This window comes from Anabrus simplex, chromosome 7 (genome assembly GCF_040414725.1).
Source record: "Anabrus simplex isolate iqAnaSimp1 chromosome 7, ASM4041472v1, whole genome shotgun sequence".
NCBI classification, from domain to species: domain Eukaryota; kingdom Metazoa; phylum Arthropoda; class Insecta; order Orthoptera; family Tettigoniidae; genus Anabrus; species Anabrus simplex.
The window spans coordinates 186,493,168-186,518,705 of NC_090271.1; the positions used below are offsets into that span (position 1 = coordinate 186,493,168).

General features: G+C 42.4%; 1 protein-coding gene across 2 annotated transcripts; it reads right to left on the reverse strand.

Moving 5' to 3' along the window:
• Positions 1-3,127: 3,127 nt before the first annotated feature.
• LOC136877024 (uncharacterized) lies at positions 3,128-11,740 on the reverse strand. Of its 2 annotated transcripts, none has more exons than XR_010860700.2 (3): positions 11,619-11,740; positions 3,651-3,821; positions 3,128-3,333 (listed from the first exon to the last, which is right to left on the reverse strand). XR_010860700.2 is itself a non-coding variant. In XM_067150824.2 (3 exons), the coding sequence occupies exons 1-3, from the start codon at positions 6,768-6,770 to the stop codon at positions 3,160-3,162; spliced, it is 426 nt and encodes a 141-aa protein (XP_067006925.2). In that variant the 5' UTR covers positions 6,771-6,820; the 3' UTR covers positions 3,128-3,159. The 2 variants fall into 2 exon arrangements, 1 of the variants encoding a protein (XP_067006925.2); XM_067150824.2 differs by lacking the exon at positions 11,619-11,740 and adding an exon at positions 6,690-6,820.
• Between the last annotated feature and the right edge of the window lie 13,798 nt (positions 11,741-25,538).

Consider the following 25,538-nt stretch of genomic DNA (forward strand, 5'->3'; position numbering starts at 1 on the left):
AGTTGGTCGTGCGGTTAGGGGTGCGCATCTGTGAGCTTGCATTCGGAAGATAGTCGGTTCGAACTCTATTGCCGGCAGGGCTAAAGATGGTTTTTCGTGGTTTCCCATTCTTACACTAGGCAAATGCTGGTTCTGTATCTCAGTTATGGGCACGGCCGCTTCCTTCCCACTCTCAGAGTCTCCGTCGCCATATTAGCTATCTGCGTCGGTGCGACGTACAGCCAACTGCCAAAACAAAAACAAAAAAAAGAAAGAAAGAAAGAAAGAAAGAATAAACAAACCCTCATTCGTAGAATTTGTTCCTTAGAGTTTGGTTAGATAGTCGAAGTTTTGTGGAAGGCAACAGTTGTGATCCGAAGATGTCGCTTGTAAGGCAAGTCCTCAATACGATCTATTTTATATAATGATTGTATGACCAGACGGAATTTTATTGATTCATTTCTTCACATCAGACAGCTTGTTTCTTTGACCCTTATTCCTAATGTAAAGTGACTACGGTGAAACGAACAAACTTTGATGTTAGCATCCTCGCCATAATCCAGTTTCCACACAGTTCCGTAATACGACGACAGTGCTTCCTCACGATGACACGATTCTAAATGACAGGCTTCACATCCCTTGAATTTTGGTTTCCTTTCGAGAAGTAGGATAGATTTGCTAATTTTTCATGCATTTCAAATGCCTTCTAAAACATTCTTATTCAGTATGCAGACTTACGAAAATGATGAATGCGTTTAAATTCAGAGACATAATTTGAATTTGTAACAGCATTTTTAAATGTTTGTACTGAATTCTTCCTTCATAAAATTCAGGTTGCCATAGAGACAGAGAGTATCGTGGCAAAAGATGATTATGATGCATTAAATTCAGGAGTCACGTGTTAACACTGAAGCTTGCGAAAAAAATGTTTAATCCGGACAGTATTGATAATATTATAGTGAAATGGTTGAAATGTTTATTATGAAGTCCTTCAACAAACCATGATGTTTGCAGATGTACTCAAAGAAATACAGAATGGTCCGTCTATCAAAGCAAATATTATAATTGTCTTCAAGTGAAATTTATCTTTAAATTATTCTCTCGCTGGCTCATATCTGCGTCTCTTCTTTGAATCCGTGTCTTCATATTGGCAGTCATGGGTCTCAAACATGATGGCAGGGTCTGGGATGCATCCTTGAGACGAGTTTGTTGTGAAGGCGATGATATCAATCCGCCTTTTATAATCCTCATTGGAGAGACCATGTACACTGACTGACAGAGCAAATGCAACACCAAGAAGGAGTGGTCAGAACTTTATGCCAATTGCAGGGTAGACTGACGTCACTGAGGTATGCTCATGATGTGAAATGCGCCGCTGTGCTGCGCACGTAGCGAACGATAAATGGGACACGGCGTTGGCGAATGGCCCACTTCGTACCGTGATTTCTCAGCCGACAGTCATTGTAGAACGTGTTGTCGTGTGCTACAGAACACGTGTATAGCTAAGAATGCCAGGCCGCCGTCAACGGAGGCATTTCCAGCAGACAGACGACTTTACGAGGGGTATGGTGATCGGGCTGAGAAGGGCAGGTTGGTCGCTTCGTCAAATCGCAGCCGATACCCATAGGGATGTGTCCACGGTGCAGCGCCTGTGGCGAAGATGGTTGGCGCAGGGACATGTGGCACGTGCGAGGGGTCCAGGCGCAGCCCGAGTGACGTCAGCACGCGAGGATCGGCGCATCCGCCGCCAAGCGGTGGCAGCCCCGCACGCCACGTCAACCGCCATTCTTCAGCATGTGCAAGACAACCTGGCTGTTCCAATATCGACCAGAACAATTTCCCGTCGATTGGTTGAAGGAGGCCTGCACTTCCGGCGTCCGCTCAGAAGACTACCATTGACTCCACAGCATAGACGTGCACGCCTGGCATGGTGCCGGGCTAGAGCGACTTGGATGAGGGAATGGTGGAACGTCGTGTTCTCCGATGAATCACGCTTCTGTTCTGTCAGTGATAGTCACCGCAGACGAGTGTGGCGTCGGCGTGGAGAAAGGTCAAATCCGGCAGTAACTGTGGAGCGCCCTACCGCTAGACAACGCGGCATCATGGTTTGGGGCGCTATTGCGTATGATTCCACGTCACCTCTAGTGCGTATTCAAGGCACGTTAAATGCCCACCGCTACGTGCAGCATGTGCTGCGGCCGGTGGCACTCCCGTACCTTCAGGGGCTGCCCAATGCTCTGTTTCAGCAGGATAATGCCCACCCACACACTGCTCGCATCTCCCAACAGGCTCTACGAGGTGTACAGACGTTTCCGTGGCCAGCGTACTCTCCGGATCTCTCACCAATCGAACACGTGTGGGATCTCATTGGACGCCGTTTGCAAACTCTGCCCCAGCCTCGTACGGACGACCAACTGTGGCAAATGGTTGACAGATAATGGAGAACCATCCCTCAGGACACCATCCGCACTCTTATTGACTCTGTACCTCGACGTGTTTCTGCGTGCATCGCCGCTCGCGGTGGTCCTACATCCTACTGAGTCGATGCCGTGCGCATTGTGTAACCTGCATATCGGTTTGAAATAAACATCAATTATTCGTCCGTGCCGTCTCTGTTTTTTCCCCAACTTTCATCCCTTTCGAACCACTCCTTCTTGGTGTTGCTTTTTCTCTGTCAGTCAGTGTACATCCACAAATGTGATGTATCCCTTTTCCTTCAAGGCGCTAACAGTTGTTGACCTGACGCTGTGGTGACGAGAACTGCGTAGAAGTCCACCATGGGGACTGCCTCTCAGGGTGTGAGCAAGAGGTTTGAACTCCTTGTGGCTACACTAACCGAAGTTGTCGCCTTGGGATCTTCCTAGTACGGTCCGTTACAGCTGTCGCATTTGCAGATATCTTACTGACTTATCTGAATTAACTGCAGCTTAGTCCCTTGTATTCCGTAGCTGACAAATACGAAATTTCAATATTCAGTTAAAAGTTACATATTCTCAGTTCTATGGGGTACTTAACTCATCAAAGCCACGGATTATCTTTTTCGAATTAGGAACCGTAATAACGAGGAATATGCAAAGAACTATAGATTTATCATGCAGATAATTGTTTTGTGACAATTATATTTATTCAGTTATAATTGGTACAGGACAAGAATGTAATAATTTGTTACAATTTACACTTTTAAAATATAGAGGTCTTTCCTTTCTTCTTTAACAAGTAAAATTCAATCAGATGACAGTTGGTAACTTTTCCATTTTGCTTACCAACAGCCCTTATTTTCCAGAAACCGTACTGTATAGGCAGATCTTTAACTTCATTTGTATCTATGGGTGCATCCTTGAGTACGAAAGAACCCTGGAACAGTAGTAAACTCATTAATTGTCATAGAGAGAAATATTTATCCCTATGAGACAATGAACAAAATGGTTCTTGATAGCTGTATAGTACAATACAGCAAGGAAATCTAGATCATAGATCTGTATCAAGTAACTAGAGCCAAACACTAAATTTTGAATTTGTAAAGAATTGTGTATTTCACATAATTTTAAGTTGAATACTGATAATCTCTTTCATTCCCGAACGTGCCGGACTATCGAACTTCTACTGTATAGATTTTAAGTATTATGAGAGTTTCAAAGGTTCGTACTGAGTATTACACAGTGCTTACTTACGGGCTTAATAGGACACGCGGGTTTAAGTCCTACCATATGTTGTACAAGGTCAGACCAAATCTTTTCCTTTTCTGGTATATGCGGGCAGATGTCCTTCACTGTCTTCTTCATGTAGAACCTACAAGTATATTCCTGTTGTTTATCCTCACATCTCGTGAGATACAATTCCATCTGAAACGAGAGATTACACAGTGAAGAAGCCTTATTTGTAAAACAAATCGAAGCGAGAACACACACATATATATATAGGCCTTATTGTAATTTACACTTGCTGATATCAAATAATGAGAAAGCCGTAACGATGGCAAAATTACTTTATTTTGAATGAGTATTAGTGATATCTTCATAGAATAGTTTCTTCCGTATTAATACTGTCACTGTGATTGAAACACACATTATTAATACTACTTTTGTTTCAACCGGATGACTGTGTTAGTTCTGTTTATTATATTTAAATATGGCAGAAAATACCATACTTTTATGCAAGAAAGAACTATTATTTTGTAAGTAAGAAAGCAAACACACAAACAAACAAAATCATTGCACGTATACGCATGCACAGAAATTGTGTCGCCCCACCTCCTCACTTCACGCACTGCAGCAGGTAGACAGCCCGTTACCAGAGTCTGTTGTGATTGAAATGAACACAGTGGCGGATGTATAGTAATATACACACTGTAGGTCAGGGCCTCTCAAACGCCCAAACTCTCACGCCTGCAAACTGAGGCGCAGAAGTCCTGTGCACAGTGCGTCGGTCCCACTCGGCTCGGCTTGGACCAGCGCGTCGTCTCAGGGCGACTCGGGTAAGCTCGGCTCAACTCGGCTCGGATTTGGAGCGCTACGGAGCAAGTGAGGAAGAGGGAGACAGGTGGAGCGAGCGAGACAGGCGTGGGGAAGGAAAGAGACAGCGCTGTTGCTCCAAATCGAGGAGTGGGGGTCTGCACTCTGGTCAACCAAGCGGAGTCGTCTTTTGCACCGTGCACCGCGCAATGCACTGGTGCATGCACCCTGAGAGGCCCTGTTGCACGCCTACATTCAGCACTACCCATTTACTCCTTACCCCTCATTTGCAATACTGGAGTGGCCTTCAACACTATCCCCTCACTCTATCCCCTCATTCCATCACCTCCTTTGGAGCAGTGTTGATTGTTTATGTCGGGACACCATTTCATTTTGGACCTTTTCTTCCTAAGATGACTAATCTCAGACTACTCGTCACTTGGTCAGCGTGACGATGTACTTATGCGCATTGGTTGGTTCTTATGCTTCTCAGAGTGCTTCTCTGTATGAACTGTGTTCCAGCCCTCAGTTCAGGATTAAAATCCTTTGACGAGCCGGGAAACGATCCAAAGGCCTGTGGTGAAAGGCAGACAGGCTACCTCTGCACCAAATAACTGGCTGATCGGGACTTTTTAACTTTAAATCGTCGTGATTTTCAGATATTAGTGATTAATTTGACTAGACTGGCTCTGATTATAGGTAGGAGTATTTTTAGCCTTAGAAGTTTATCTTAACCCCTCCTAAATTGAAAAAAAAATCTAACTAGAACTAAATATGTTTATGGAAATCTTTTTAAGAATAACCTGATTATTTGGCGTTAATGTATTTTAAAGTTCCCGGGAATAAGCACCTAGCTTTGGTAAAATATTGAAATGTTATAACTACTATGTTCTGGCCCAAAACACCGATGTTGGCGTTATATTAACGTATACTGGCCAATGTGGGGAGTGAGTTAATTTGTCATCGCTTTCCGAAATGTGGCAAAAAGTGCTCTTCCAGCACAACTGACCCTTTGAGTAATAGCTTTCATATCCAGATACTATATTCCTGCCCTGCATATCATTACTCAGCACCACCGATAGCTCTTCAGCTTTCATTCTGTCATCATCTTAATTAGAATGAAACTTCAGTGAAAATTACAATTTCTTTCGCCTGTGCCAAGGTAGTGATACAGAATTACTGCATCTATTAATAAATAACAAGAGGCATAAAATTAGAGGTAGAGGCTTTGTTTTCAAGACTGAACACCTAAGTGAAAAGTATGAACGCAGATTATGTACAATATTTGTTTTCAGTACACTCTAAAACACACGCTAATTCTTTAAGCTGTCATAATAATACTACAAAATATTATTAGGTGTACCGAGCTCGATAGCTGCAGTCGCTTAAGTGCGGCCAGTATCCAGTAATCGGGAGATAGTGGGTTCGAGCCCCACTGTCCTCAGCCCTGAATATGGTTTTCTGTGGTTTCCCATTTTCACACCAGGCAAATGCCGGGGATGTACCTTAATTAAGGCCACGGCCACTTCCTTCCAATTCCTAGGCCTTTCCTATCCCATCGTCGCCATAAGACATATCTGTGTCGGCGCGACGTAAAGCAAATAGCAAATAGCAAAAAATAAATAAATAAATAAATAAATAAAATAAAATAAAATAAATTATTAGGTGCGTTAGGCAAGATGTGGAGTTTGTTAATTTGTTGATTCAAAAGTATATACTGAATGTAAGCTCACCGGACAAAACATTAGTCAACCCTGGAGAAATCATTACAAACATCATTTAATACCATGTAACTCCGCCTTTGGACATGATAACCACCTGAATTCGATTAGGAAGTGATTCCACAAGGTTGTGCAGTTACGTCGCATCCAGGTTAAGCCACTCGCTGAGGATTTGATCGCGCAGTTCCACAACATTTTCGGCTTGCTGATGTCGGTGTTTTACCGGCTGTTCCAACATGTCCCACAGATTTTCAGTGGGGTTCAAGTCAGGAGATTTTGCAGGCCAATCGAGATGTAATAGGGTGGGGGAGTGTTCATTAAACCAGTCATTTATGTGTCTAGCCGGATGAACCTTGTTGTTGTCATCTTGAAAAATCGGGGTATCAGTAGCATACTCATCATGCAGATATTGAATGAAAGTCAACATCTGATCATCCAGAAAGTTTAAATAAACATGCTGCTTCATGATTGGTCACCTCAGTGAGTGGGCCCAATTCTTGCTACGAAATACCCCCCCCCCAAACCATCACAGACTCACCTCCGGCTTGAACGTGACCTTGCACACATCCAGGATGAAATGCTTCATTTGGCCTGCGGTGCACACGACGACGTGCGTCATTGGAACACAGGCGAAAACGTGATTCGACAGACCACAATACGTTCCGCCAATCAGCTACTGTCCACGTTCGATGATTTCTAACAGCTTTATGTGCTTGTGTGAGCAATGGCTTATTGCGAGGTGACTGACTCCAAATGCTCATTTCATGCAGTTTCCGTAGCAATATTCTCTTGCTAAAGGCCCGCTCACACCTAGCGGAAGCGAGACGCGGCGCGAAGGCGGAAAATATTCTTTCACTGCGTATTAAGGCGCGTCCAGACTTGTAAAGCAGACCCTACACGGTCAATAAAACTGTCAGTATCGAAAAATATTGACAGTAATACTGATCGCGTGTGGACTGGAATGATAGAATGAAGGCCAATACTGAAGCAGATCCGGATTTCCTGATCTGCGAGCATCAGTACTGTAGAGTGGTGGGGATACTGACAGTTATACTAACCGTGTGAGCGCGTTCGTCATTATTTCTGTCAGTATTGACGGAGCAGCGATGGACGACAAATGCGTTTCTCACCAAGCCCAAGTAGAGGTGCTTGTGGAACCGCCAAGTACGCCTATCGCAAAAGTTTATCGAGCTATATGAAACGCAACACAATACTTCACATGTTTCCACAACTGCTGTACTGATGGAAACTGGTACATTATAGCGGAAAACTTTAGGCCTAATTAATCTTCTAAATTTCTACCAGTTGCAAGATACCTCAATGTCACCGCTAATTTCTCTCTGCCACCGATAAACAGGTCCGCATGTTTGTATTTTGCCTTATTAGAAAAGGCTCTACCACTCCTAGTAATTTCGCAAAAATAGGCCTACCTCACTCATTCGGAGATAGTTCTGATAATCTTCTACTTCGATATTATTGTATTTCCCTCAACAACTTCATATGAGTCCGCCTCTGTGGTGCCGTAGTTAGTGTGATTATCCGGGTTCGATTTCCGGCTCTGCCACGAAATTTGAAAAGTGGTACAAGGTCTGGAACGGGGTCCACTCAGCCTCGGGAGGTCAGATGAGTAGAGGTGGGTTCGATTCCCACCTCAGCCATTCTGGAAGTGGTTTCCCACCTAACTTAAGGCCACGACCGCTTCCTTGTATATCCCTTCCAATCTTTCCATCACTCACCAAGGCCCCTGTTCAGCATAGCAAGCGAGGCCGCTGGGAGAGGTACTGGTCATCCTCCCCAGTTGTATGTCCCGACCCAATATCTCACGCTCCAGGACACTGTCATTGAGGAGGTAGAGGTGGGATCCCTCTGAATCCGAAGGAAAAACCAACCCTGGAGGGTAAACAGATTAAGAAGAGGAAGAACTTCATATGAGAATACTCTTCTCTTCTCGTTTACGTTTAACACTGCGTTTTGTGCAGACTACTAGTATGGTAGCTACACATGCCCGTCTTTTACGATCCATTTTGATAAAATACTGCAATTTCAAATTATATTGACGGTTATAGACTTTTTATTTGTAAGGTGAGAATACCGCAATGGTAAGAAAGTGCACTGGTACTGACCAAAATATTGACAGTAATAATGATCGTGTAAGGTCGCTACAATATTGATGCGTACTGTCAGTATTATTGACTCAGTATTACTGACCGTGTAGGGTCTGCTTAAGATGCAGTGGCTCACACTTGCACAGACTGGAGGGGAAACGCGCCGCGCCGAAGACAAGGAAGTTGCTAGGCGAGAATATTTCTTCCGCTCCTCCCGCCGGAATATAACTTCGGTAACATTCGTAAAGTAGTCGGATGTTTTCGTCGAGTCCATGCGGTACACTGGCGGTACACAGCACAGTGCTTGCTTCCCCTACGGATATTCACATTCCTGAGAGATGCTTAAACTGTTAAGTTACTTCTTTTAATAATAAATTACATTGTTATTCGTAATTATTTAAAATGATATGTATTAACAGAACGACTTGAGTACTAGCACATCGCTGATTTTAATATCTAATATATATTATCATGTAGTTCTAGTTGTGTTATATGCATGCCACTAGAGTTTTGTAATAAATGGAACATTAAGAACTATTAAATTATGCAACATAATTAACTCACCTTAAACATACAACCTGTCATAGGGTCGCTGATATAGGTTCACGAAATCACGTGAAATGTTTATTTAAATATTCTTCAACAAGCTGAAATAGCTGTTGAAATTTCTCAATGTTCATTCGAAAATACACTTTGAATTTCTCTTCATCGCGCAACAGCGATTGAAACAATGTACAAAATTCACCATTTAAATTCCTGGATACATTTATGTCGTGAACTAGAGATGGGCACTATCGACTGAAAACCACTATCGACTAGTCGGGCGATAGTCCCTTCGAACTATCGACTGAATAGTCGAATGTTTTCAGTCGAACAAGAGTATTCATTACTTCCTGTCGAGAAGACTGAACAGTCGAATGATTTCCGTCGAACGAAATTATTCAAGTAGTCAGTCCATGAAAAACATTCGAATGTTTGCAGTCGAAACTCTCCGTATCAAAAGTGGAGAGTTGTGCTTTTACGAATTCGACTCATTTAACGCAATTTACCAATAATTAGAAATTACTTGTATAGACACCCATTAGAACAAAATTAATGTTATATTGAGTGACTTAAAAATTTATTCAGAGGGACCCACGTTCGCAGCAGAGGAATCCACTCCGTTCCACATTAGGAATAAGAAGCTGTAGAACCATATCCTTAATGTATTTTTCCATGGGGTTTTCTACATTCATTCCTGGCAAATGTCACAATAGTACTGTACACCTTGGGTGCATACCCCAATCCCGGATTATATAATCACACTATCGAGGAATTCACAGCTGCGCAGGTTAAAATCCGATTTACGCACTCGTTCGTACACGGGGCTAATAAATAGAGAGATGCCCTTAATACGAACCAACATCATACGAATGGCCTTTCTTGGTGCTAAATGGACAGCGAAACGTAGAAAGACGACAATGAGGCTCTATTCCTGAACAATGCCCTCAATAATAATATGTAAAACTTGTTGCTGTAGTACAGAATCAAGATATATCTGTATTTTCTAGATGATTATTATTATAGTTATGCAGATTATTATTATAGTTATGCCTTATTTATGAATAACGCAATTAACATAAATATGTAACGAAATAAAGAACACATAAACGACAAGAGAAAATCGCCATGTTAAAGTAGGTACATATAAAGTCAACATATATATTAAACATCCGAAGTGATCATAAACCGATAGTTCCATTCGCTTCCGCGACGCCGTGACGGGAGTGCGACTGAATTCCGTCGACTTGTTTTGTGCTGACCGGGCAGTGAAACGTGGATATATCCGTGACGGGAATGCGAGCGAATTCAGTCGACTTGTTTTGTGCTGACTGGACAGTGAAACAAGGAGAGATCCGTGACGGGAATGCGAGCGAATTCAGCCGACTTGTTTTGTGCTGACTGGACAGTGAAACGTGGAGAGATCCGTGACGGGAATGCGACTGAATTCATTTGACTTGTTTTGTGCTGACTGGACAGTGAAACATGGAGAGATCCGTGACGGGAATGCGAGCGAATTCAGCCGACTTGTTTTGTGCTGACTGGACAGTGAAACATGGAGAGATCCGTGACGGGAATGCGAGCGAATTCAGTCGACTTGTTTTGTGCTGACTGGACAGTGAAACGTGGAGAGATCCGTGACGGGAATGCGACTGAATTCATTTGACTTGTTTTGTGCTGACTGGACAGTGAAACAAGGAGAGATCCGTGACGGGAATGCGACCGTATTCAGCCGACTTGTTTTGTGCTGACTGGACAGTGAAACATGGAGAGATCCGTGACGGGAATGCGAGCGAATTCAGTCGACTTGTTTTGTGCTGACTGGACAGTGAAACGTGGAGAGATCCGTGACGGGAATGCCACTGAATCCATTCGACTTGTTTTTTAAAATAGTCGACTGTTACGATAGTTTCAACTATCGACTAGTTCGATAGTTATCAGTCGATAGTGCCCATCTCTATCGTGAACCCAAAATCTTCGATTTTGCCTTTGTTCTTCCCTCTCAGCATCTTCAGCCAACAGAGCAAGAGCCAACAAGCGATCCATTAGTTGCGATCGACTGAGTCGCGCTTCATACACACTACTGTGACAGAATGATGATAACAGCTATCCAAATGGCGAGGCGCGCTTCCGGTAGGTATGAGTGCATACGAGAGAAATTCTTCTCGGAACTTCTTCTCTCCGCGTCTCCCTTCCGCTAGATGTGAGCGGGCCTTAACTGGTTGGGATGGACCTTCATTCACTGACTGCAGCAATTCCTGTCGGGTTTGGAAGCGGTTTTGATTCCCAAGCCGTGAAACGCGTCTCCGCTCCCTCTCAGTCAGGATCATTTTCCGACCACGATCCTGACGTCGTGTTTCGTGGCAACATGTAGTATACCACTGCTTGTAAACACGCTGAACGGTCCACTGCGAAACACCAACAAATCCTCCAGCAAGTTAACGCGCACCATATGGCCACGGGCACTGCGAATTTCGATTCTCCCTTTTGGCCGCTCTGTAACATCCTTACATCTAGCCTTGTTCACGTACATTGTGGGATTGAAACATCAATGTCTCACTGATCGCTACTGCCTTATACTCACGTAGAGGCAGTGCGCGTGCGTTTGAGCACGGGACTAGCTCGCTGTGCCATCTATGCGTGCGCACTAGGGTGACTATCTTTTTGTCTGTTGAGTTTATAAACTGCACATATATCTTGTAATCATTGATACTTGATACTAAGGACACAGTCGTCACTTCAAATATTACCTTGAATACATATATACGAAGTATAAAATGCCCAATATAACAGACTAAATACCATTATTTGATTTAACTTACCATGAAATCGTCAGTGACATCTTGCGTAACCTCAATCAATCCATTGATAACAAATTTCTGCCTCTGCGGGACAAGTATTGAGATATTTGTCAATTTCAATGGCGAGTTGATTACATCAGGACATTCCACCACTCTTTCTGGTTTCACTATGGCATCTCCCTGCAAGAGTAATATAATAATAATAATAATAATAATAATAATAATAATAATAATAATAATAATAATAATAATAGCGATTGAATATAACGAGACGTATTGAAACGCAATCCAGCAAATCGAACAAAAATCTCTGAAAATTGAATATCTAAACCATGCTTGAAAATATTTGCAAGATGTGATATCCGATAGTAACATCGCATAGCGTCAGGAAGGGAATTAGTTAAAGCTGAAACCATTACATGACAAAAGTGAGCCAGGCGAATACTAATCATCTTACCAGTACAGGCATTATCTCAATCCCCGAAGATGGAAAGAGAACGGAGTGAGCAGTCATAATGAGCAATAATAGCTTCATTACTTGGTTTTTAGGCAACCTTGAGAAAGACAATGTATTGTCACTACCGAAATTTGCTGTGATTCTGATCGTGGTACCACTTGGATCCAGTATATATGTGTGGTGGAGTCAGGCGGATGTTATTCGCTTGTTAACTTTAATAAATGAATTCAATTTCGCGGAAAATGTAGGTGGACATAACATGGTCCGTTAAAAGATAAATGTTGGTATTCAAACTTCAAATTTACTGTAATTTGACATGAAGTCGCCACCGTTACAAGATATATTAACATTAATGACCTAAATGTATTCCCATACAATTATTTCGTCAGTCTAGCATTAAGTTGCCATGAATATATGTCAAGGATGACCTGTTTATCCTGACGTGTTTGATTTAAAAAGGTCTCTTTTGGTCTATGATTAATGATTATGAGTAATGGACAACACTATATTTTATTATTATGAAACTGGCTCTTTAAAAAAAATTATCCTTACTTGTTCCACAATACAAAAGCGGTGTACAATGATGGATGGAACATCATAATAGTCGCTTGGAGTAGATATCACATTTTCATTTCATATATACTGTAATATTATAAACATTAAAATAGTTCTTCTCTTTCCGAATTCATCGTTGCTCCATGATTAAAAGAAGATTAAGTAAGTAGAAAACCGCATGGTAAAGAGTATTATAAGTAAAAGAATAGATTATAACAGAATAATTGTATTGCTTTTAAACAACGTACTGCTACAGTCGACAAAGCCAATCACGTAGTAATTTAACAAAATACCTAGTTTATTAGTTGCTCAAACAAAGAATGGGTACATGAAATTGTTTGAAAATGAAAATCCATAGTCTGTTTCCAGTTTCAACCGGGCCGGAAATGGAATTAATGCAGCTCCCATATAGCGGCGAGGATAGGAATTGTACCGGCTGCCGAAGCTTATCGCACTGCTCTGGGGCAATGAACAATTACTGACAGACGAAATGAAATTATATTGGAGAGTTTTGCTGGAATGAAGATGACAGGTAAAAGCGGAGTACCCGCAGAAAATCCTGTCCCGCCTCCGCTTTGTCAAGCACAAATCTCACATGCAGTGTCCAGGATTTGAACCACGGAACCTAGTGGTGAGAGACTGGCGCACTGTCACCTGAGCCACGGAGGCTCATGAAATTGCATCTAATTCGCATTTAATATTTTATCAGACTTAATCTTAATTATTGTGAAAAAATAATTCACTCCCATGATACATGTCCAATTGCTTTTAGTAATTTATGGGTGATGGATGATACCATGTTAGGCAGAACAAAGAAATCGCGAAGGTACAAGAATAGACACAGTAGGCCTATTGTTTGTTGATGAATAATTTGAGGAAAGTACAGAAGAACAGGTTGAGCAATAAATGAGAAGTTGGAAGATTGGCGATTAAGAAACAGTGTGGAGAAATACGAGACAGGTGCGATGAGTGGAGGGGAGGGAGAAGAGAGCTGAACAACAAAAATTAGAGATAAACATATTGAAATATAGTGAGCTTCAAGTATTTAGAGAGTGGCGTAAAGGAGAATTGAAGAACAAATATGGAAAAGAACTGGAGGAGATAAAGAATGTCTTCCGTCACAAAGTTTGCGAATCATATGGAAAAGAATATATACTGTAAAGCTGAAGAAATAAGAAGCCAACCCAGCCCAAACCCCGTGGCGCTGCAGTCCTAACGGGCCTTGGCCTGCTAAGTGGCTGATACTCAGCTCAACTGACAGTGGATTAAGAGTTACCTCGTGGTGAGGGCGACGAGTCTTTTCGGTGTTATTCTTGGCTTTCTACACCTAAGACGCTATCTCGCCGTCAGATAGCTCTCCAGTTGTTCTAGCTTAGGCTAAGTAAACCTCAGATCCAGGTAAAAGTTCCTAATCCCGCCACGAACGAACCCAGGGCCTCCGTTAGCGCAATACACCAGAGGGTCGGCTACATAGTACAAGATGAATTAAGGATATAATGACTTACGGAACTGTGGCATGGCCAGTGATGAGAAAGAGTGAATACTGGATACAGACAATGTAAGCAAAATTTCTGAGAATTACTGTAACTCATGTCTGAGAATGGGAAACTTAAATTGATAAAGAGATGAAAAAGTAAGAAAAGCTGCCAGTTACAAAAGATAAACCTAATTAAGAGCAAAATAAGGCAGTGTGGCCTGGACTGGGATGTGGTAAAAGTAAACCCGCGTCCTTTTCCTGAGGTGGTGCAGCTCTTTCCAGGCACACCCCCAATGGAGGTGAATTGTTTATACCTTTTTAACAACGTGCTGGATTTCCAGCCATTTTAAATGTTTGGTAGTAACGACCTTCAAGGACGGCAGCTAATAGCGCTAACCGTTAGGCTACGGAAGGGGGTGAAGGTGAAGGCAGGGGAATGAAGAAAGGACAAAAGTAATATAGGTGGGGGGTACCCATACTTCCATAATCTTGTTGTATGTGGGCGAACCCCGCGGTGTAGGTGGAACGTGCCTGCCTTGCGAGAACTGGACATTCAAGAGATGGAATGGCTAGCAGTGAGTCCCGACTTTAATCCCATCGAGCATGAGTGGGATAGGCTTGACAGAAGTGTTCGTGGGCGTCCTGTTCCACCACAGACTCTCCAAGACCTCGAACAGGCTCTCATTGAAGAATGGGACCTGATACCGCAACGTGACCTCCGTCGACTCATACGGAGCATGCCACGTAGGTGCCATGCTCGTGGAGGACATACACCATACTGAAGCTCTCCAAGATGATAAAAGTCCACCCTGGAGGACTGTTATCGCCTTTTGTCCATACTTGGACATTTCCGTTTGTGTTCTAAACGTGAACGCGAATCCATCGATGTTCTTTTGTATACCCAACGGTAAAGAATAAAGGTTTAGTTGGTAATATACCTGAGTGTGAAGTATTGTTTTGTGGAGCATGTCATGCGTATTGGAGTTCAGAGTATCAAATTATTATAATTAATGAACCACCTTTCCAATACACAAAATCCTTATATTTAGGATGAAACCATTTAATCACAAATTGGACATGTTTCACTCAACTTTGTGAGCATCATCAGCAATAGTTAACATAAATCATTGGTGGGTCAGGGCCCTGATCCTGGTGTATATCACAAAAGAATGTCTAATATACATTGATAAAAATATATAAATTTAGCACTTTAAAAATAATCAATAAGATTATTTATGTCTATTAAAACAAATTTTTTTTTAATCATTCAGATTGTTTAAAATGTAAAACGGAATGGATGGCTTAAATGTTAAACATAGTATATGGTAATTAGATGTTCTTAAAAATCGTTGTCCAACATATCTACGCTCGATTATGTTAGACTGTTTATGATAAAATCAGTTTTTCATATCAGGGCGAGTTCTTATTATTTAAGAATAAACATGATGAGAAATGCTAAAATCGCACATGATGGTTGAAAAACGAGTTCACTGGTGATAAAATGTCGTCTACATCGGCGTAATTTAGCCTTTATGGGACTCCTTGCGTTGTAATTTCTGCCATTATTTTATGCAGTAATATGTTGAAATTGTTCTTCTAACGGAAAAATGCTGATCTATTATACCACTGGTGATAAAATGTCGTCTAGATCGGCGTAATTTAGCCTTTATGGGACTCCTTGCCTTGTAATTCTGCCATTATTTTATGCAGTAATATGTTGAAATTGTTCTTCTAACGGAAAAATGCTGATCTATTATATGAAATTGATCGAATGTATCCCGTGTGTGAACTGATGTTATGCGTTCAAAAACATGTTCCCCTAATTTTTTGAACTGTGTAGTTAATACACTGTATTCTTTTTTCTTTGTTATTCCCGCCCAAGGAGAGCGATTGAACTTATTTAGCAGCCTTTTTCTTCTCCCGAAATCTCTTCATCTGCTCGCTGTGACGTTTTTTGCTATCTTCTGCTCAGGTTTAGTTGGTGGCAGTGCTTGGATGGTGTGTAAATCGGTGATTGTCGACATTTTCTGAACTTAGATCTGTCGTCTGTGATGCCTGTTTCCAGAATATCTTGTCTAACAATATTATTATTATTATTATTATTATTATTATTATTATTATTATTATTATTATTATTATTATAGAAGTGTATTTGTCTGTGTCTACAGGGCAGCCTCTAATAACGCCAATAGAAATGGAATTTATTAATAGTGGTTCCGTCTAAATTAGTTGTAAATAGTCAAGTAAATAATTGTAGAAAATTAAAGAAATAAGTTTGATTATTAACGTTCTAATTGTTCATCTTACTTATACAGTATTTCTAGTGTCCCGATTAGCAATGTTTCGAGTTTTTAAATACACATTTATTTCAACCTGCGAGTCCTATTATTTATTGAGATCTTAGCTTAGCATGTAATGAAATGATCTGCCTCTGTGGTATAGTGATTAGTGTGATTGGCTGCCACCGCGCGAGGCCCGGGTTCGATTCCCGTCTCTAGTACAAAATTTGAAAAGTGTCACGAGGGCTAGAATGGAGTCCACTCAGCCTCGGGAGGTCAACTGAGTAGAGGGAGTTCGAGTTTCCTCTTCTCCAGGTACCTAACGTCTGGCCAGAGCCGCTTCCTCTCTCTTCCTTGTCTATCCATTCCAATCTTCCCATACACCTACAAGACACCTGTTCAGCATAGCAGGTGAGGTCGCTTGGGCGAGGTACTGGTCCTCCTCCCCATTTCATCCCCCGACCAAAAGTCTCTGGGATCCCTGGTTGAGTCCGTGGGAAGAAAAGCCTGGTCGCTAAACGGATTATAAAAGGAAGATGTTATGAAATGGAATAATTATCTTGCCTCATCTCCAGAGAGTGATCTGAAAAATAGGCCTACTACATGTATAGATATTCATTCTAACATATATAGCTGTCATAGGAAAGTGTATGAATGGTACAATCTATTGCTACGTCTTCTGATGAAAACAACGCATGCAAGCTGTCTGTCTGTTAGGTCATCAGCCCAGAGGCTGGTTGGATCCTCAAATAGCACCACCAAAGGCTATGCAGTTATATGAAAACCGCAAAAACCAATGGCAGTACCAAAATGAGGCGTACTAGGCACGACAAGGAGTGAGGTAGTTTGCCATTGCTTTCCTCACTGGGCCAGGCAGTGCTATTGCAGCACGACAGACCCTATGAGCAACACCTTTCATAACACTCAGATGCACTGAATGCCATTACTTAGCACCACGCATACCCCAGCAGCTTCCATACTGTCACAGCCATTGATGATACCGAGACTTCAGTGGAAGCTACACTTAGCTCCGGCCTGTGCCAAGAGATGGATGTAAAAGTACTGCATCCATCAAGAAATAACAGCAGGCAGGCATGCAAGCTATCGAGGTGAAAGTGATAAGAAATATACTTCCGCTATAACATTACAACATCCACTTTACTATAAACGATCCCCGCGATAACATTTCGTCGTAACAGGACTTGTAACTGTCCATTGTATTCAGGCATAAAATTTACATCTTCGGTGAGTCATACACAGCTTTGATTATGAGGCCACTAAATTTAAACGACACCGAAGAGGATGTCCGTGTATTATTTATTCTCCACATAAAGTTCTGATAACTCTACGACCAGGATGAGGACATGAAGAATTTATGCATTCGCTACATTGACATTCTTTTAATATTCCTTTTATTGTTTTGTTCTCACATCTATATACAGTAAATAAAATTGTTCCGAGGTATCTGTGGAACAGCAGAGGTGAAAGAAGGTGCGGGGGTGAACGGGCCTCAAAATACGAAATTAAAGTTAAGATAAAATGTAACAAGGTTATATTTTCTTTTCAAAATCAAGAAATAACAAGCATGGCAGGTACAGAGTAGCAAGGCAACAAAGTACAATTACAGTATTTACAGGATTTGGGCTTCGAGCCCCGAACTCACAATTCTTGAGCAATTAGCCCAGTTTTACCCCAAAACAAGTTTCAACAGAGGGGCAGAAAACCCCATTCATGCCCAGGAGCACTTGCTCCAAATTACACAGTAAAGCCTCCTCGAGGCACGCAGAACCAAATTTCAAAAAGAGCAAACCGCTCTCAACGTACAAGCCATAAAAGGCCACACCAAACTCCACCTTCAAGTTGTCCTCTAAGGACATAAACACAGGGGTAAAAATACCCAACCTACTGAGGCCTATTAAGTGAGGAAAGGTTAATTACATGGCCTCTAAAATACCAACTTGAGAGGAGGCGATCCGCACTCCTAATACATTTTGTTTAAAACCTACTTGGCACTAGGCCGTTAATGCAAGGGCTAATCCCATACTAAGGAGGTGACTTATATGAGAAGACAATTTACATTACGCTAGACAGGAAGAAACGGTTGAGAAAATAAGTTCACCTGGTAGCAAAATGAGTGGGAGCTCGAGAGGGTTAAGCACTCTCTATCCCAATTTATAGTTAAACAGAAAGAATTGACACCGAGTGTCTTTACATTTTTAAAGGAAAGTTACACGGAAAGGCTTCGGGCCTGCTCCGAGAGTTTAAACTGCTGAGCTAGCAAGAAAAGAAGTTATTAAACGGCGATTACCTTGTGAATGAACTGCTGCCCGAAGAAAGAGGCGCTTCCCGCCCCCTGCTACGTACTTTACACACTGAAAGATGTTACTGAAGTGGCGCGGAGACCCGAAAATCAGCAGTTTATATACTCTCGCGGAAAGTTCGAGGCGTTTCAGGAATGAGAACACCCTCCCACAAGAATTTTATTGGCTAGGGTTAAGCAGCATATCCCCGTTGAGGAAGATACATCTGATTGGTCATAAATTAATTAAAGAAATTCGGGATTGGCTAAATTCAAAACAAGGGGAAAGAAAAGGTTATACAGCCAACTTAAACAATAACAGAAAGAAATTTAACCAGGAACAAATTTTTGAAATAAAAATTTCTCCAAAAAACAGTTCTTTCAGTTCGCACTAGGGTGCACCATTGTAGTTCTTCAGTAGTGTCCTCTAGAAGAGAATGTTCACACTTCTTACTACAGGCAAAACAAAAATACATTGAAAACGACCCAGTTCAGAAACTTCAAAATTTCCAAGTAGTGACATCTTCTGAGGAACTTGAAAATTAACACATTAGATAAAGTTCAGACTTCCTCCAGTAGGGGAGTTTCAACTGGCGCAAAGTTTGAATTAGCGACGTGGAGGTGTACCACCCGGTACAGACCTCCCCCCCCCCAAAGGTCCCTCCAAGGGGTAACACAGAAGAACGTAAACCTTTATTTCAACATAAGGTCCAAGCTATGATGTTGATATGGAAGTTAATTGCAGAAGTATTTACCAACAAATTTTCTTAAAATGATTGGATCCAGTTTCAAAATTCTTGTAGTAACTTTTGAAGTAATGTCTTTATGTTTGTAGAAGTTTAATTCAGAAGAAAACTTTTAGTTTTTAAAGTTGAGGAAAAATTGTCTAAGTCCACCAGATATTGCAGTAAAATCCCAAAAAAAGGTAGTAATTGTTGAACTGGAATGTCCATATAGCTGGATATGTACTTTAAACGTTGATAAGTTTGACGGCCAGACCAGCCGCCGCTGCTTGAGTTCAGAGGAGGCCGCTCGGATCCCTCAAGTACCCTGAGATACCGCTCGCCCGCACTATGAGAGGAGGAGTGGAGTAGAAGCACGCCGCGCCCGCGGCGAACAAGCAGGTCGCGGGCCAGTTACAGGTTGTGCGCCGCACATCAGCCTTGGCCGGGAGGAGGACTCCGGCTCGCCGTACACAGGTTGGCATCACTGGAGAAGGGCGGGCCCTTACCCTGCCTCAGGAGCGGTACGGCGCCACGCTGCTGCGGGGGCACTGAAACATTAAAGCTCGGCGGCAGAATTTTGTTGGACCAGAATGATTTTTTGAGGGCACATTCATTGTGGCGAGGTTGAGGGGTCAGCGGCGTGGAGAAATTTATTTAACTTGAAAGCCACTGTGTGTTATGTTAGCAGGAGACGGGAGCGTGGTAATGGCCATGGTAAGGACAGGATGGCAGTTTAATTGTTCGGGGAATGTTTACAAATAAATGCTTAAATATTAAAAAAAAATATTATTGAAAGGGCAGAAGGCCTTAAAAGTAAAACCCCTCAAAAAATATATAACCTTCCTATTTCTTTCAAAATTATATAAACCAAGTTAACACAGAAATTATACAGGTTTCACCTGCGACAGGTGAACCCTAAATATCCTCTCGGTGGCTGGATTACTTAACAATAAGGTAACGGGAGTAAGGAAATCGAGAATGATACACGGCCCATGAAATCTGAAGGCAAGCTTGCCCGCGGGAACAAAATTCTTGACCATCACCTGGTCGCCTACCTTCAAATTGGTGGGTCTCCGTCCACGATCATATCTTTCCCTAACCTTTTCATGAGACACTTTAAGATTGGCTTTAGCCTTCTTCCAAAGATGTTTAATGTTATCGGGATCTATTGTCTCAGGTAGAATGTCACTCAGAGACCAGAGGTTAGAGAGCGGCGTGTTGGGAACAAACTTGAACATCGGCGAAGCTGGCGTAAACTTATGAGATTCATGAACCGCTGAGTTCAAAGCAAAGGCTAACCAATGCAGGGACGTGTCCCACCTAGAATGAACTTCATGATGATAGGCAATAAGCGCGGACCTGAGATTACGATTTACCCGTTCAGCCAGAGATGGTTGAGGGTAATAAGCAGAAGTTGTCACATGAGAGATGGACAGGTCAAAGCAGAATTTACGAAATAAATTAGATGTGACAGCCTTAGCATTGTCAGACACAATATATTGACACGGACCAAAAGAAGCAAAGATTGAATTTAGACAAGTAATGGTGGACTGAGCGGTAGCCAGCTTAGTCGGAAATAACCAGGAAAATCTTGTAAAACCATCTACACATACAGAGATGAACTTGTTGGCATTTCCCTTCGACTGGGGGAAGGGTCCTACATAATCAATATACAGGCGTTCCATGGGGCGCGACGCTTGATGAGAAGACAACAGGCCTACCTTGGTGGACATGGTGGGTTTACTAAGCAAGCAGGATTTACAAGCCTTTACTAGTTCACGGATTTCACCGTCCATACCTTTCCAGATGAACCTTTCACGAATCTTCTCACGAGTTTTAAAGATGCCTAGATGCCCCCCTAATGGGGTCTCATGATAGTACTTAAAGATCATAGGTACAAGAACCGCTGGAACGACAACTTTCATCATCTTATCATGCCTCGAAGGGCAACATAACACACCATTCCTCAGTACATAAGGGGCAACATGTTCCCCAGAAGAAAGGGTTTCCATTATCGGAGCCAGCGTCGGATCTTCACGTTGATATTTCTCAATGTCCCTAAAGAGCATGGGAGCATCAGTTAAGATGGCATTAACCTCAGATAGAATGGACTCGGGAGGTGATGAACTATCGACCGGTCCATGGGTCTCGACGTCGTGGGAAAACATACGGCTGAGTCCGTCTGCGACAACATTTTCGGTACCTCTGATATGCCTGACATCGAATTGGAAGGCAGAAATTCGGATGGCCCAACGGGCTATACGACCAGTACGACGCGGCCTACCTAAGACCCAGCTTAAGGCTTGATTATCTGTCTCCAGGTCGAATTTGACATGTTCCAGATAGAGACGGAACTTTTCTAAGGCAAATAAGACTGCCAAACCTTCGTGCTCATAGATGGAATACTTGGCTTCTTGAGCCGATAGAGTCCTAGATGCATAGGCGATGGGTCGCCTCCCTAGGTCAGTCTCTTAAAGAAGGACTGCAGCTACCGCCGACGACGACGCGTCAGTTTGGACGATGCATTTCTTCGAGAAATCGGGCATAGCAAGGACAGGGGCATTACAGAGAGCTAATTTAAGATCTTCAAAAGCGGCTTGTTGAGAAGGTCCCCACTCAAATTTGATGCCTTTCCTACGAAGAAGGTTTAAGGGCGCCGCTCTATTAGCGAAGTTAGGAATAAACTTCCTGAAGAAATTCACCATACCAATGAACCTGGCGATACCTTTGATGTCCTTAGGAGGTTTAAAATCACGGATGGCCTGTGTTCTAGAATGATCGACTGCAACACCATCAGGTGACACAATATGCCCTAGGAATGACATGGAGGGCTTAGCGAAGGCAACCTTGGACAACTTAACAGTTAACCCAGCCTTACGAAGGCGATTGAGAACTTCTCGCAGATGATCTAGATGTTCTTCAAAAGTCTCCGAAAATACGACGACATCATCAAGATAGTGATACAAGTACTTGAATTTGATGTCGGAGAAGACCCTATCTAGCAGTCTAGTGAGTACAGCTGCTCCCGTGGAGAGCCCGAAAGGCACGCGGTAGTATTCATACAAATTCCAATCCGTGGCAAACGCTGTAAGGTGTTTAGACTCCTCGGCTAGGGGAATTTGACTGTAGGCCTGATTCAGGTCCAAGATAGTAAAGAACTTGGCCTTACGAAACCATGAAAAACAAGAATGAAGGTCGGGAAGGGGCACAGATTGTAACACCACCTTCCGATTGAGAGCCCTATAATCAATGACAGGCCTGAAGCCCCCTTGGGGTTTCGGGACTAGAAAAATAGGTGAAGAATACGCCGACTTAGAGGGCCGAATAATACCATCCTTCAACATTTGATCAATGATTTCCTTCAGAGCCTTCATTTTAGGTGGAGACAGCCTATATGGTGGAAAACGGACAGGAATCGAATCCGTAACCTCAATTTTGTATTCGATCAGGTCAGTAACACCAAGAGTATACGAGAACACCTCTGGAAACGACTGACACAACTTACGAATACTATCAGCCTGCTCCTCAGGTAGATGTCTAAGGTCTAACAACATCTCATCCTGGGTAGGCGAAATAGAGGAACATGATACAGAATTACACTTTAACAAGGGGATTTTACAATTGGAAGCAAATTTGAATGTGCACGACTTACTCTGAAGGTCGAGCACTAGACCGGAGTGAGAAATGAAGTCAGCTCCCAATATAATGGGGCAAGACAAGTGCTTGGCCACAAACAATTTAATTTTCCAAGTAAATTTAAAAATACGAATTTTGACATTTAAAGAATCTAGAATTTCTAATGGAGATGAATTAGCCGAGACATATTGGACCGAAGACGAACAATAGTCAGGAAGCTTACAAACAGCTTTCAATTTAGAATACCATTCAGCCGAAATAATAGAACAAACACTGCGGGAATCTAATAGAGCTGTTATAGGCTCACTATTTAACTCAATTTTGAGAAAAGGCACAGGTGCGGGGGCATCCGCCGCAATCCTAAGACATTCTTTGGGGCATTCAAAAGATAAATCTGAAGATTGAGTTTTCCCTGAATTTTCGACCTGTTTACCAGGGGCTGAGCCTTGGGAAGCAGAATTAGTCGACTCAGCCGAAGCCGCTAGTCACTTATTATTAGTGACATTGGTGGAAGTTGCACCAGAAGTTGAGCAGGAGGGGGTGCTATATGAATTTGGGCAATTCTTGGCGATATGTGAGAAAGCCCCACATTTAAAACAGTCTTGTGATGAGCCAGCTCCATTATTTGCTCTACTAGATTTGATCAATGGGCACTTGTTCCGAAGATGGTCAGGCGACCCGCAAGCATAACATTAACGAGGTGTGACTGGTCGGCGAGGTGGAGGCCGAGGATTACTAAAGGAAGGAGGGGGTTCTTTCGCGGCACGCAAGGAATCGGCGTATCTAACTCCTTCCGCTGAGACGGCCAATGCTTCAAGTTCAGAGAAGGTTTGCGGGCACGCCGCGAAACACAAATATGACCTATAGCAGGGATGGCGAACCTATGCCACGCGTGTCATTAGGTGACACGCGAACATGATTTCGGTGGCACACCACATGCACATATTAACATTTTTATGTACGTTTTGTACTATAGACTATACATATCTCGTGCATCGTACAGTCATAGTGTTTCAGGTTTAAGAAATAAATACCGAAAATCTAAATTCTATTCCATTCGAACGTGCCTTACGGCAACACTATAACACTGATAGGTCCGGAAGTCAAGTGAAATAAATGACAGATGCGGCCGACGAGCCATTCGCTCACCCATATCAGTGAATTAGTGAAGTTTGGCTTGTGTGTGAATGCCAGCATCGCGTAATTATTCTTAGTGGGTAACTTTTCATTGTTGTGAATGTTGTAAGACAAATAATTGCCAATAAATTATCCCAATTTCAAAATTTGGAGAAATTATCGTACTTTATCTCAAAACCTCATATTGCACAAATGAGTATTTTTTTCTTTCTTCTGAGTGGTTAGATATCGACAGTTTAGAAATGGAGTTGACTGAATTTTAAGAAAGCGTGTATGGGTGAAAAAGTTCGTACAACTTGATGAAGCATTAGTGAAAATCGAGTGTGCTGTTGATGGAGAATACTCTCTCCAGAAGCCAGAGAACTTAATACTTGAACCGTGGAATAGCCTCCCACAAAAGAAACTTGGTACAGCGCTATTTACTTTGTTTGGGTCACCATACGCCTGCAAGCAGCTATTTTCTACAATGAACGTTCTGAAGACAAGTTATGAACCTAACATAAATTACAAAGCTACTAAGTATTTCTGCGGTATTCGCAAAATACGACCATGAAGCATGCATTCACATGTATTTGGTATTTTACAATATATATGTATGTAAAAATGAAATGGCGTATGGCTTTTAGTGCCGGGAGATCCCAGGACGGGTTCGGCTCACCAGGTGCAGGTATTTTGATTTGACTCCCGTAGGCGACCTGCGCGTCGTGATAAGGATGAAATGATGATGAAGACAACAGATACACCCAGTCCTCGTGCCACGGAAATTAACCAATGATGGTTAAAATTCCCGACCCTGCTGGGAATCGAACCTAGCATCCCTGTGACCAAAGGCTAGCACCCTAACCATTCAGCCATGGAGCCGGACTATATATATGTAATAACATTATTATGAAACATAATTTGGAATTAGGGATGGAAGTCGGTGGTGGCGGTGGTGAGTTGGGGCGGGGATTGTATCTATTAAAAACGAAAATAACAAGTGGCACAGTAGACAGTTGAGAATAGTAATCCAGACCTAAAATGGCACACTAGTTAGAAAAGGTTCGCCATCCCTGACCTATAGGATGGTGAGATACCTTCCACAATAGCTTGTACAATCTGACCCTCAGGGAAGTGAAGAGCAAACACCCTAGTATAGAACTTAATATCTTGGATGAAATCTGCCAAGTTTTCATCCAACCGCTGTACACGATAATAGTACTTCTGAATAAGGGAGGACCTTGCCCTAGCCGGGATGAAGTTAGCTAGCAAGTGGGCGTGGAAGTCCTCAATAGATGATTGCTCGGCAATGGCTCGTACTATTTTGTCTGAGAGAATACCAGTTGCATAGGGATAGATGATTTGCAAAATCTGACATGGAGAAAGAGAAAAAACAA